Genomic DNA, 12,837 nt, shown 5'->3' with positions numbered 1-12,837 from the left:
GTTCAAAATATGATTCTTTCAAGCCCAATGATTATTTACTATTTTTTAGAACCATTGATATTTTGCTTTGCTTTTAAGAGAATATTTTTCATTTTACTTATTTCAGAATGTCTTTTTTTGTCTTTCAACATTTCTTTCTCTTTCTTATCTTTACATTCCCTTTTAACAACAATTTACAAATATGAAATGAATCACAACAGAAATGAAAACAAAATCAGAAAGTTTTCAAAAACAAAATGAAAAAAGATGACATCCATTTTCCTGAAGTGGCTTAAAAAATATTTTTATTACAGTTGTTTTAATAAATTGTGAAATTTAAATATAAAACCATATAAATGTTCTGTATTAGAATGCACAATTTACATATAAAGTCGTTGATCATTTCTGTTCACTTCTGTCTGGATTTGAGAAGAAAAGGTGATCTGTTCATCTTCTGTGGATCTTATTTTTAACACAAAAAAGTGAATGGATTCACACTAATAACCACTAGAAACACTGAATAGTCAGATGAATGATGGAGATAATGTTGATTTCTGTTTCTACAAGTACAAATAACGCCTTCATAAACATTATATTACATTTGATTTGTAGTTGTATCTTCAGTTTACAGCTCATGTAAGAAAAGTCTAAAAATCACCTCAAACATTTCAACAAAAGAAAAGACAACATTCTGCAGAATATTGAACATCTGAAGAGAGAAGTCAAATTCAGAACAAAAATGTTTTTTTAATATTGCATGAATCAATTGTTTTGAATACAATCACAGCTTTCATATCATAAATCTACATTATGTAGTTTCAACACACAGTAGGCAGAAATGAGAGCATCATACAAGTTGCTTCCTTCCTGTGAGGAGGAGTCAATGCAAAACTTTGCTGTCTTCCACCTCTACATATCTGACTGCAGAGAGGAAAAGTAATGTCAACGCCTCTAAACATGTACACATATATTTTAGGGTTAGATGTACCTTTAAAAAAATTAAAGGTTATTAATGTTACCATGAGTTATTTTGTACAATAGGTGTGAAATGACAAACATAATGTAATTTGATTGTTCTGTCCTTGATGCATGTGCTGTGCATGTATTGTCAGGCAGCTAAACGCCTCACTCACATCAAGACTCTGGATACAGTTTACCAGGTTTACTGACAGAAGTAAAGGGTGAAACTAAAAAGGAAAACAGAGCAGTCAGACACAACAGGGATAAGATCTCCTGGTTAAATGTTGAATAATATAGCAGTTATATTTTGGACAAGAATCAATAGATTAAAGTTGGTAGCTATTTTACAAACTGTCATGAGACTGGATTGCACAGGCGCACTGATCCGTTGTGTTACTGCATGTATGTTTAAATTTGTATTGTATCGTACGAAAAGTAGCGCACAACTTTTTATACAATATCATACGAATAGAAAATGAGAATGGCCTGAAGAATGAAGTACAAATACTTTTTAGTTTATTGTTGTTGTATCAGAATATTGCACTTCACCTGTGATGCTGAAAGTGGGTACATAAACTGTCAAGGACATTTATCAAATGGACTATGAGTATGAACTGTGGTGTGCTTGTTATACATAATGAAAACTTGCCCCAACAGACATTACTGACATTACTAAACATATCTTTACAGAGTCACTTCCCCTCTCTCTGCACCTCTGGGAGCACACCTGCAGCTGTGAAACTGTGTAGAAACTGTCAGTTCTGCAAATAAACTTTATTAAAATGAGAGACATGTATTTGCATGTCAGTATGTATCAAGGCATGAAGTTGCTTCAGAAAGATAAAACATTAATTAAAAAATTCATCTTATGGGCATATCAAACCATTTCATGAACATTATTTTATATATAAGACATACAGGTTACAGAATAATATCAGCAGTAACAGTAGCTGAGTTGATTTGTCTGTAATGTTGAAGTTGATCAGGTTGTGTCCACAATCACTCTTATACAGTATTTATTTTGGACCATGTTATTAATATTTATGATCCCTCAAAACTGTGAAACAATGTCCATAGTTATGGACAGACATCACTGAATAAGTGATTTGGGACACAGCTGTGGCTTTTATAGGTGACAGAAGGATCATGGAGCCTTTTTGGTGTGTTAGATTATGTATGATGAGTGTTTCCTTGTGATGAGTTTGATTAGTTAATGACTGTAATGAGTTCCTCTAGTTTATGTCTGGGGAGTGTTAGTCATCGTAGCTGCTTGAGCGATGATGCTTGACAGAAGTGTTTTGCATTTGACCGTGAGATAGTTCAACTGGAGCAGGCTGTGTCATTTACTTGTTGGTTTGAACTCTGACATTTTTTCTTCTGCTGATTAGCTTCCAGTGATTAAAAAAAGAAAAAAATACAAATAAAAAAAGAAAAAAAATAATTTGGTCAAAAGAAGTCAGAAAATAAAATACTGAGCTTCTGTAGAGGTTACTCTTGTTAAGATTTTATCTTCATAAATGTGTACTATATGACCAATATGTTGTAAAGTCATAATTAAACAACAATTGATAATGAAATTACAATTGGCAAATTGAAATTTACATTGAAAAGTTTACTTTATATTCATGACCAGATATCAATCTATTATAAGTAATGTACAAGTGATTAGATGTTATTATACACATTATTATGAATAATTAATGAATAAAAGTTTAACAAGGATCCAACCAGGAGACTAAGATGAACAAAAATGTACTCCTTCAGAATTATTGAAAGATAACAACTATAAGAGATAATGCAACATTTCTTTCTTTCTTAATAATAACAATAATGTTTCGAGATGTAATATCTTATCCAATATGGAAGAATAAAAACTGATACTGATAAATATACTGATGATCAGTCACTAATACCAAGTCTGTGGAGACTCTCATTCTCTCCTGCAGATTCTCTTTAAATGGTGTGGTATGAAGTGTATCAGACAACCTGCAGGAAAAGGACCAGAGTGGATAGGGGTCGGCTTCTCTGATGCCAGCGGGAACACTTATGCTAGAAGTTTGAGGACACTGCAGTGTATTACTGTGCCAGACACATATACACACACTATTTATTACTGTAAGGAGCAGTAGTAAGGCTTTACAAAAACCCTCAGTGTTGAGGGTTTTTCCTAAAAGTGCATGACTGTGTAAAAGTGCACTGTCATGCAGATGAACACACAGTGAAACCACCAGATGATGTTGCTGTTTCTTAGACTTCTTACCAGGGACGGATTGAGGGGTTGTCAACATCTGGATCAAAGCCCAAAGTAACAAGAGCCAGGGACAATTATTTACATGCACACAATTTAATTTGATTGAATTGTATGACTACTGCAAACATTAGTAGTGGTACTTGGGAACCACTACTGGAATATGGAATTAGATTTAAAGTAAATCCAAAATGATTGTTCATTTTTAATTTCACTGTGTAACACTGCCTCAACTGAAATGTCTTCAGAAGGTTCACTCTTATTAACAATTGTTATAAACTCACTCCCTGTTCATAAAAAGTGACTTTAACTTTTTTTAAATAGAATCAGGGCTTTTGAGAAAACATTTGGGGCTGCAGCCCCAGAAGCCCCCCCTACCCCTGCCCCTGTTTCTTACCTGCAATGTAATGGTGAGTAATGCACCCAATAGTCCTATTCGATGGGAGCACTTAATTTCTAAATTTGTACGTACATACAAGTCACATGACATGCATTAATGTTTAGATGTTCAACCAGCCTTTGGTTTCAGTTCATGTACAGTATGAACAGTATTGTTGACCTGCAGTAGCACATCATATCTACTGTTCAGTCATTAGAAAATATCTGGGGCTGCAATACACATTGCATTAAGTCATTTATCTTTTGGCAAGAGTTGAAACTCTTGCCAAATTAACTATATATTGTATTCCAGTTTTATCTTGCTTGTGAAGAGGAGTCAATGCAAAACTTTGATGTCTTCCAGCTCTACTTATCTGACTGCAGAGAGGATGACAGAGAACAGTGGACACACAGTTTAACATGGTGGACTATAGGACAGGACTGCTGCTTCTAACTATCTGCTGGACAGGTGAAAAGATTTACAGATCTTGAGTTGAAGTTGTCTTCATCAAAAAGCTGGAAACATGTATAACAGTTTTCTTTTTGTCTTAACAGGTGTTGATGGTCAGACTCTGACAGAATCTGAACCAGCAGTTAAAAAACCTGGAGAATCCCACAAACTGACGTGTATAACCTCTGGATTGTCATTCAGCAGCTATGGTATGGCCTGGATCAGACAGGCTCCTGGAAAAGGACTGGAGTGGATTGCTTATATCAGCAGTGATGGTAGTAGCTACATCTACTACTCTCAGTCAGTTCAAGGCCGGTTCACCATCTCCAGAGACAACAGCAGACAGCAGCTGTATCTGCAGATGAACAGTCTGAAGACTGAAGATTCTGCTGTTTATTATTGTGCTCGACACTCACAGTGACTGGAGTTGGTTGAGCAGCTGTACAAAATCCTACAATGTTCATTCTGACGGGGATGACAGACCAGATTTGCATTTATAATGTTTATTAAGTATATGTTATTATATGTACATGCCTTTCCATGTACAAAGGTGCAAAATCATGAAAAGTAGATATCAGCTAATTGTGTGGAACATTTTGATATGTTGCAGGTTTAATTTACACAACAAAACTGAAAACTGAAGATTTTGTTTGTTATTAAATACATAATCCAGCAGTCACTCATCTTTACTTATATTATCTCACATGAATAATGTGCTTACTTCAATTAGTCTAATTAAATAACACACTACATCTACACCTTACACATTCTGAGTAACACTAATGTTTGAAGTGGTTAAAAGTGTGATTTCCCAACAGAATAAAATGCTTCTTAATTATTTCATAGCAGATTAAAAGCATTTCACAGAGAGGACAGTTGTTACATGATACATTTTGTTCATGTCATTAAATTGATTTTCTGAATATTTAACCTAATCCTAAATTTACAGGTCTCAAGGCAGATGATGAACTTTGTAAGAGTTCATAAGGGGGTTAAAATGCAGAGTAGTAAAAATAATAATACATTGAAATTCAAGATGTTTTTCAGCTGTAAACCCACTTTAGTATCCACTTTTTCAACCACTGTTGTTAACTCTTCTTAAATGTAATAAAAATAAATAAATAAATAAAAAACACTTTGACATAGATTATTTGACAGATGAGCCAGCAGACTTAAACACTTCACATTATTTCCTTTAATTTAAAAAAATGAAAAAGATAATGAATAGAAATAAATCTTATTACAAACACAACACAACATTAAATTAAGTATTTTGAATCTTAACAATACTTTTAAAAAATCAATAGAATTAAAGCCATAAGACCCATTTGAATCAATAAACTTTTAACAGAATAAATCTTTTGAATCATTCAATGAAAACATGAAAAACTAACTTCACCCAACAGTTCTCTGCTGTCATGGATAGGTAGATGTCTTCAAACACTATTTGTCAAATTGTTTAAATGCTGTTTTATTTTGTGATGGTATCTTTCAGTTTGACTTTAAACACAGTGATGTAGGAGGAGCTCCTGTACACAAATTCTCACTGGGGTCCAGTTCACATTATATTTAAAGGGATTTCATGGATTTTATAACATACTAAGCACACTGTCAACATGGCTTACAGTAAGCTGACACTCTTGGTGGTTGCTCTGTTTGTTTGGACTGCTGAAGGCCAGACCATAACAGAGTCTGAACCAGCAGTTAACCTGCTCAACATCTGGGTTTGAGTTTGGAGGCTCAGTGTGGAACTGGATCAGACAGGCTCCTGGAAAAGGACTAGAGTGGATCGCTTTGGTGGACACATCTAGTACTCCTATCTTTTACTCCCAGTCAGTCCAGGGTAGATTCACCATTTCCAGAGATGACTCCAGCAGTAAGGTCTATCTACAGATGAACATTCTGAAGACTGAGGACACAGCAGTGTATTACTGTGCTAGAAGAGACACAGTGAGAGACAATAATAGGAAAGTCACACAAAAACTACTTCTTCTATTCACCACCATGACTAGAAACACTCACAGTTTTGTCTGTATCACATTTATTACAATGTTGATTTTAATGGAAAAAACAAACAACTACAAAGAATGTTTCAATATCAAATTCATCTAAAAAATACATTTAAATTTAGATGAGTTTAGATGAACAATTTATTCCTCAAACAAAAATGCATTCTTTAATGCTCTAGACACTATTCATTAAATACATGGATTTAATGTTGATTGGATAAGCAATACAATGACCAGCATTAATAAACTGTACAATGAGGAGGTTTGTTATAAATATTTAATCTGAAATCAAATCTTTGACAAGCTGCTGTGAAACCATGATTGAAAAAAGAAAATTAAAGAACCTATGTCAAGACAGTGTATAATTGGATATTATTGTTGTTGTTGTTGTTATTATTATTATTGTTATTACTGTTATTATTATTATTATTATTATTATTATTATTATTATTATTATTAGTAGTAGTAGTAGTAGTAGTAGTAGTAGTAGTAGTACTAATAGTAGCAGTGTTAGTATTATTAGTATTGTTGTTGTTGTTACAGCTTCCTTTATTTAGCTCCAGTTTGAAACCCATTCTTATGCTCTGTATTTGTTTCTATGCAAACTCAGTGATCATCCTCATCACACAATTATAAAGACTCTCATGAGACTGTGAGTGGACGTGAAAGAGGATCAGAAGGTCACATCTCTTCAGCTTCAACATCAACCATGTTCTCTGTAGCTCTGCTGCTGCTGTTAGCAGCTGGATCCTGTGAGTCTCTAAGGATTTGTCAAAGTAAGAATTTCTTTTGTTTTTTATATTTTGTCTCAAATTATTTTCTTCTTTTAACAGGTGTGAAGTGTGAACAGTTGACACAGCCAGCCTCAGTGACTGTGCAGCCAGGTCAACGTCTGACCATCACCTGTCAGGTCTCTTATTCTGTTAGCAGCTATTGGACAGCTTGGATCAGACAGCCTGCAGGGAAAGGACTGGAGTGGATTGGAAGTAAATATACTGGAGCTTCATACTACAAAGATTCACTAAAGAACAAATTCAGTATTGACTTAGACTCTTCCAGCAACAGAGTGACTCTAAATGGACAGAATATGCAGCCTGAAGACACTGCTGTGTATTACTGTGCCAGAGACCCACAATAACACAAACCATCAGCAGACCTGAACAAAAACCCCTCAGTGTATGAACACTTGTAACATGAAGCCACCAGAGGAGGAGCCTTCACACCACTAATCATTTCAACATCAGTTCACTGTTAAAACAAATAAAGAATAATCAGAAAGAAACCTTAATATCATTTGTAAACATTAATATGAAATAATGAAACATATTGTTCATTTACTTTAAACAAGAATTGATTTCATTGTGCTATACATACTTAAATGTTTAACTTATTATTATTATTATATGTACTATACTACTATAGTACATATAGTACTACTATATTCCCATGGTGAAAAATTCTGTAACAATGTGTCATATATTTATATTTATCACAAAGACATGCGGAGGTAACATCACCACATGGATTTCCCCAAATTATCCCCCATCTGACTGATAATGCCAACACATAAGAGTGAGGAGTAATGGAATTCAAGTGACAAATTGAATAATATAATATATAACCATATAAATATTGCAATATGAATGAATACTAATCACATTTTCTCACAGTCTGTGAAAGTATGAAATAAGTTGTGTGAATCAGTAATTGATTGAGTTCCCCCATGGATCCATTCTCAGACCTCTACATGCTCTCATGTTCTGTTACCAGCTATTGCACAACTTGGAACAGACAGCCTGCAGGTAAAGGACTGGACTGTATTGGAATGAAAGTTGGACACATATCATACTACAAAGACTGACTAAAGAAGATTGTGCAGCCTGAAGTCTCAACACTACAATGAGAGTTAAATCCTAATCTGTTCTGTGAGGAGGAGTCAATGCAAAACTTTGATGTCTTCCAGCTCTACTTATCTGACTACAGAGAGGATGACAGAGAACAGTGAACACACAGTTTAACATGATGGACTATAGGACAGGACTGCTGCTTCTAACTATCTGCTGGACAGGTGAAGATTTTCAATGATCCTTAGTTAAAGCTGCCTTAAAAAAGTTAACATCTTAAAGTAATTGAATATTTTGTTGTTTGTCTTACCAGGTGTTGATGGTCAGACTCTGACAGAATCTAACCCAGCAGTTAAAAAACCTGGAGAATCCCACAAACTGACCTGTACAAGCTCTGGATTCACATTCAGCAGCTACTGGATGCACTGGGTCAGACAGGCTCCTGGAAAAGGACTGGAGTGGGTGGCAGCTATCAGTAATGGTGGTGGTAGCAAATACTACTCTCAGTCAGTTCAAGGCCGGTTCACCATCTCCAGAGACGACAGCAGACAGCAGCTGTATCTGCAGATGAACAGTCTGAAGACTGAAGATTCTGCTGTTTATTATTGTGCTCGAGACTCACAGTGACTGCAGTTGGTTGAGCAGCTGTACAAAATCCTACAGTAAACATCAGACTCCCATTAACTCACATGATAAATGTTTTATTAAAAATGTCAATGCAATTTCGTTTTTACATATCTGGAGAGAGGATCATTTTCAACAATAACCCTACTTTTTATTTTTAACTTTTACATGTATTTCAGTATATTAACAGCTCTCTAGAGGTTTATCTTCATGTCTGTGGCTTCAAACATCAACAACACTGAAACCATTAAAATATTTTATCTAAAACTCCAAACCTTCACACAGCTACAGGAAACTCAAACTGTTACATGATTTTGTTGTCACTTCACTTTGTGTTGGCAAATGATGAATTTAACTCTAAAGGTAAAGTAAATTAACATAGCATTAAAAAAATTATTATTATTTCATCATGTCAGATTATTTTAAATTTACATGGAGTCACCAAAGATAGATTTTGAAAATAAACCTTCACACAACTGAACAAAACTCAAACTCAATTTAACTCTACTGGTAAAGTTAATGAATACAATTTAAAAAAATATATATAAATAGATATAAATTCATCTTCATCATGACAGATTGTTTTAAATTTACAACAGAGTCACCAAAGACTTATTTTGAAAAGAACCTTTCAGTATTGATCTAACTAATCAAAAAAATCTTAACTTTGAATAACACAATATTAGACTAAAAACAGTTAATCTATATTAATACATGAATAGATGGTAAATTATCAAAAATGTAATTTTAAATAAAATGATAGCACCATTATAAGTTCACTAAATGAACAACATATTATACTGAAGTACATACTCAAGAAAAATGAGAGAAAATTGAGAGGAAAGACTGAACTCTTCACCTCAAAGTGATATATAGAAGTACTTCAAAATAGATCATTGTTTATTCAACAACATGCAAATAAATGTGATTCATAAGGAAGCGAAGTGTGTGTGTCAGTGAGAAGACAGAAGAGCTCACATCAGTTCAGCTTCAACATCAACCATGTTCTCTGTAGCTCTGATGCTGCTGTTGGCAGCTGGATCCTGTGAGTCTCTCTGGATTTGTCAATGTCAGAAGATGTTTCTTTTTTATATTTTGGCACTAAATATTTTCTTCTTTTAACAGGTGTGAAGTGTGAACAGTTGACACAGCCAGCCTCAGTGACTGTGCAGCCAGGTCAACGTCTGTCCATCACCTGTCAGGTCTCTTATTCTCTTAGCGGCTATTACACACACTGGATCAGACAGCCTGCAGGGAAAGGACTGGAGTGGATTGGAATGGAAGCTGTTGGATACACTTCATACTACAAAGATTCACTAAAGAACAAGTTCAGTATTGATTTAGACTCTTCCAGCAACACAGTGACTCTAAATGGACAGAATATGCAGCCTGAAGACACTGCTGTGTATTACTGTGCCAGAGACCCACAATAACACAAACCATCATTAGACCTGAACAAAAACCCCTCAGTGTCTGAACACTTGTAACATGAAGCCACCAGAGGAGGAGCCCTCACACCACTAATCATTTCAACACCAGGTCACTGTTATAGTAAAAAGAGAAAAACAATTATAATAAAATTAATTAAATAATTCAGTAGAGATATTTAACACAAATTTTCTCTCTTTCTGATTCACAATATTTATATTTCATGTCCGGGTGAATAAATTGCAGAACATTCCTGAGAGAAACAGACATGTTACTGTAGTTTTCACTGACTTTAGTTTTACACAACGTAACAAAGTTTGTATTTCACATTGGACATTTTATTATTATTGACTAAAGCATATTGATATTAATGCAATTAAAGCAATATTTGTTCAATAAGTATTTTTCCTTTGAAAGTAAATTATAATAAATATATGAACTTTATATTAAAAATAGTATTGCAAAGTCCAATACAATTGTTTCATCCCTTTATCTCCTCTGTGAGGAGGAGTCAATGCAAAACTTTGATGTCTTCCAGCTCTACTTATCTGACTGCAGAGAGGATGACCGAGAACAGTGGACACACAGTTTAACATGATGGACTATAGGACAGGACTGCTGCTTCTAACTATCTGCTGGACAGGTGAAGATTTTCACAGATCTTGAGTTGAATCTGCCTTTTAAAAGCCAATAGCTTAAGTAACTGATTTTTGTGTTGTTTGTCTTAACAGGTGTTGATGGTCAGACTCTGACAGAATCTGCACCAGCAGTTAAAAAGCCTGGAGAATCCCACAAACTGACCTGTACAGCCTCTGGATTCACATTCAGCAGCTCCTACATGGCCTGGATCAGACAGGCTCCTGGAAAAGGACTGGAGTGGATTGCTTATATCTACACTGACAGTAGTAGCAAATACTACTCTCAGTCAGTTCAAGGCCGGTTCACCATCTCCAGAGACAACAGCAGACAGCAGCTGTATCTGCAGATGAACAGTCTGAAGACTGAAGATTCTGCTGTTTATTATTGTGCTCGAGACTCACAGTGACTGGAGTTGGTTGAGCAGCTGTACAAAATCCTACAGTAAACATCAGACCCCCATTAACTCACATGATACAGGTTTAAATAATAATTTCAAGAAAATAATCTAATTCCTTCATGCCCCAAATTCTTTTTATGTAACCAATAATATTTTAATTCTGTTTTTAAAGAGGATCATTTTCAACAATAACCCTTAATGGTTTAATTCTCATCTCACCTAAAACAGCATTTTTTCATTTTTAAAAATGAGCAGCTCTTTAGAGTCTTAAGTTTATCTTCATATCTGTGACTTCAAACATCTGTAACACCAAAACCGCTCAAAAATGTTTATGTAACATAGAACTCAAACTGTTACATGATTTTGTTGTCACTTTTTGATGGCAAATGATGAATTTAACTCTACAAATAAATTAAATAATACAGTATTATTTTAAATTGAAAGTAGACATAAACATAATGTTCACCATGTCAGAGTATTTTAAACTGGATTTATAGCCAAAGAAAAAGAAGATTTTGAAACTTTCAGTGTAGATGATAATGTGTTTTGTTTCTAAATTCACTTCATCTACATTAATGCATGAATAGATGATGAATTATTAAAATCATAGCACCATTATGAATGCATTGAATTAACAAAATATTATACCTAAATAAATGTTCAGATAAAATGAGAGAAGATTGACAGGAAAGACTGAACTCTTCACCTCAAAGTGATAAATAGAAGTACTACAAAATAGATCATTGTTTATTCAACAACATGCAAATAAATGTGAGTCATAAGGAAGTGAAGTGTGTGTGTCAGTGAGAGGACAGAAGAGCTCACATCAGTTCAGCTTCAACATCAACCATGTTCTCTGTAGCTCTGATGCTGCTGCTGGCAGCTGGATCCTGTGAGGAGCTTTCAGTGGATTCACACTAATAAACACATTAGAAACACTGAATATTCACATGAATGATGGAGATAATGTTGATTTGTGTTTCCACAGGTGTGTACAGTATTGATCTCATCCAGCCAGACTCAATGGTTGTGCAGCCTGGACAGTCTTTGACCATCAACTGTCAGGTCTCTGGTTATTCTCTGACTGATAACAGCTATGCAACAGGTTGGATCAGACAGCGTGAAGGAAAACCAATGGACTGGATTTTTCATCAGTGGGGAGGAGGTGACTTTTACCAAAATGATGTTCTGAAGAACAAGTTCAGCTACAGCAAAGACACCTCTGCCAGAACAGTGACTATTAAAGGACAGAATCTGCAAACTGAGGATACAGCTGTGTTTTACTGTGTATGAAGACACACAGTGAGAGACAATAATAAGAGAGTCATACAAAAACTACTTCCTATGTTTACCACCACCAGGGAGAACATTAATATCTTCCTGTAATAATAAATATTTTATTTATCATCAGTGACTGAATTTCTGAGTCGTGATTGACTAAATGTATAAATTGTATTTTATCACCTTTGACTGAATACTGAATTCAGTCATTAATTCAAATGTTGCTAACACACCCTACATGAATAAAATGAATATGATATTAAAGTAGTGAAATATATTTTATTCTTCATGAGATTAATAATGTATTTGTTTCTACTTTTCCTTGGAAGAAGTGAATAGAGAATATGTAAAATACTATTTTCTTCTTCATATAATTCTGATAAACTCATTATGTGTTAGTTAGTTAGTTAGTTTACATGTAAAAGCACATCATTTGTGTTTCCACAGGTGTGTACAGTATTGATCTCATCCAGCCAGACTCAATGGTTGTGCAGCCTGGACAGTCTTTGACCATCACCTGTCAGGTCTCTGGTTATTCTCTGACTGATAACAGCTATGCAACAGGTTGGATCAGACAGCGTGAAGGAAAACCAATCGAC

At 34.6% G+C, this 12,837-nt stretch overlaps 6 gene segments (V, D, J or C); all 6 read left to right on the top strand.

The window, feature by feature from the left end:
- The first annotated feature begins 3,985 nt into the window (after positions 1 to 3,985).
- On the top strand, positions 3,986 to 4,437 carry LOC133999421 (Ig heavy chain V region 914-like). The segment is given in 2 exon segments: positions 3,986 to 4,034; positions 4,121 to 4,437. Coding segments are annotated over 2 exon segments (366 nt in total).
- Positions 4,438 to 6,734: 2,297 nt separating this feature from the next.
- LOC133999437 (Ig heavy chain V region 5A-like) lies at positions 6,735 to 7,163 on the top strand. The segment is given in 2 exon segments: positions 6,735 to 6,777; positions 6,859 to 7,163. Coding segments are annotated over 2 exon segments (348 nt in total).
- An 881-nt stretch (positions 7,164 to 8,044) lies between these two features.
- Positions 8,045 to 8,496, top strand: LOC133999428 (Ig heavy chain V region 6.96-like). The segment is given in 2 exon segments: positions 8,045 to 8,093; positions 8,183 to 8,496. Coding segments are annotated over 2 exon segments (363 nt in total).
- Positions 8,497 to 9,495: 999 nt separating this feature from the next.
- LOC133999984 (Ig heavy chain V region XIG14-like) lies at positions 9,496 to 9,926 on the top strand. The segment is given in 2 exon segments: positions 9,496 to 9,538; positions 9,619 to 9,926. Coding segments are annotated over 2 exon segments (351 nt in total).
- A 589-nt stretch (positions 9,927 to 10,515) lies between these two features.
- LOC133999427 (Ig heavy chain V region 6.96-like) lies at positions 10,516 to 10,966 on the top strand. The segment is given in 2 exon segments: positions 10,516 to 10,564; positions 10,653 to 10,966. Coding segments are annotated over 2 exon segments (363 nt in total).
- An 840-nt stretch (positions 10,967 to 11,806) lies between these two features.
- On the top strand, positions 11,807 to 12,250 carry LOC133999434 (Ig heavy chain V region PJ14-like). The segment is given in 2 exon segments: positions 11,807 to 11,849; positions 11,946 to 12,250. Coding segments are annotated over 2 exon segments (348 nt in total).
- The last annotated feature ends 587 nt before the right edge of the window (positions 12,251 to 12,837 follow it).

The sequence above is a fragment of the Scomber scombrus genome, chromosome 18, assembly GCF_963691925.1.
Source record: "Scomber scombrus chromosome 18, fScoSco1.1, whole genome shotgun sequence".
In the NCBI taxonomy this organism is placed as follows: domain Eukaryota; kingdom Metazoa; phylum Chordata; class Actinopteri; order Scombriformes; family Scombridae; genus Scomber; species Scomber scombrus.
Note: the sequence above shows the minus strand (reverse complement) of the source record. Positions and strands in the feature narration are given on the sequence as shown.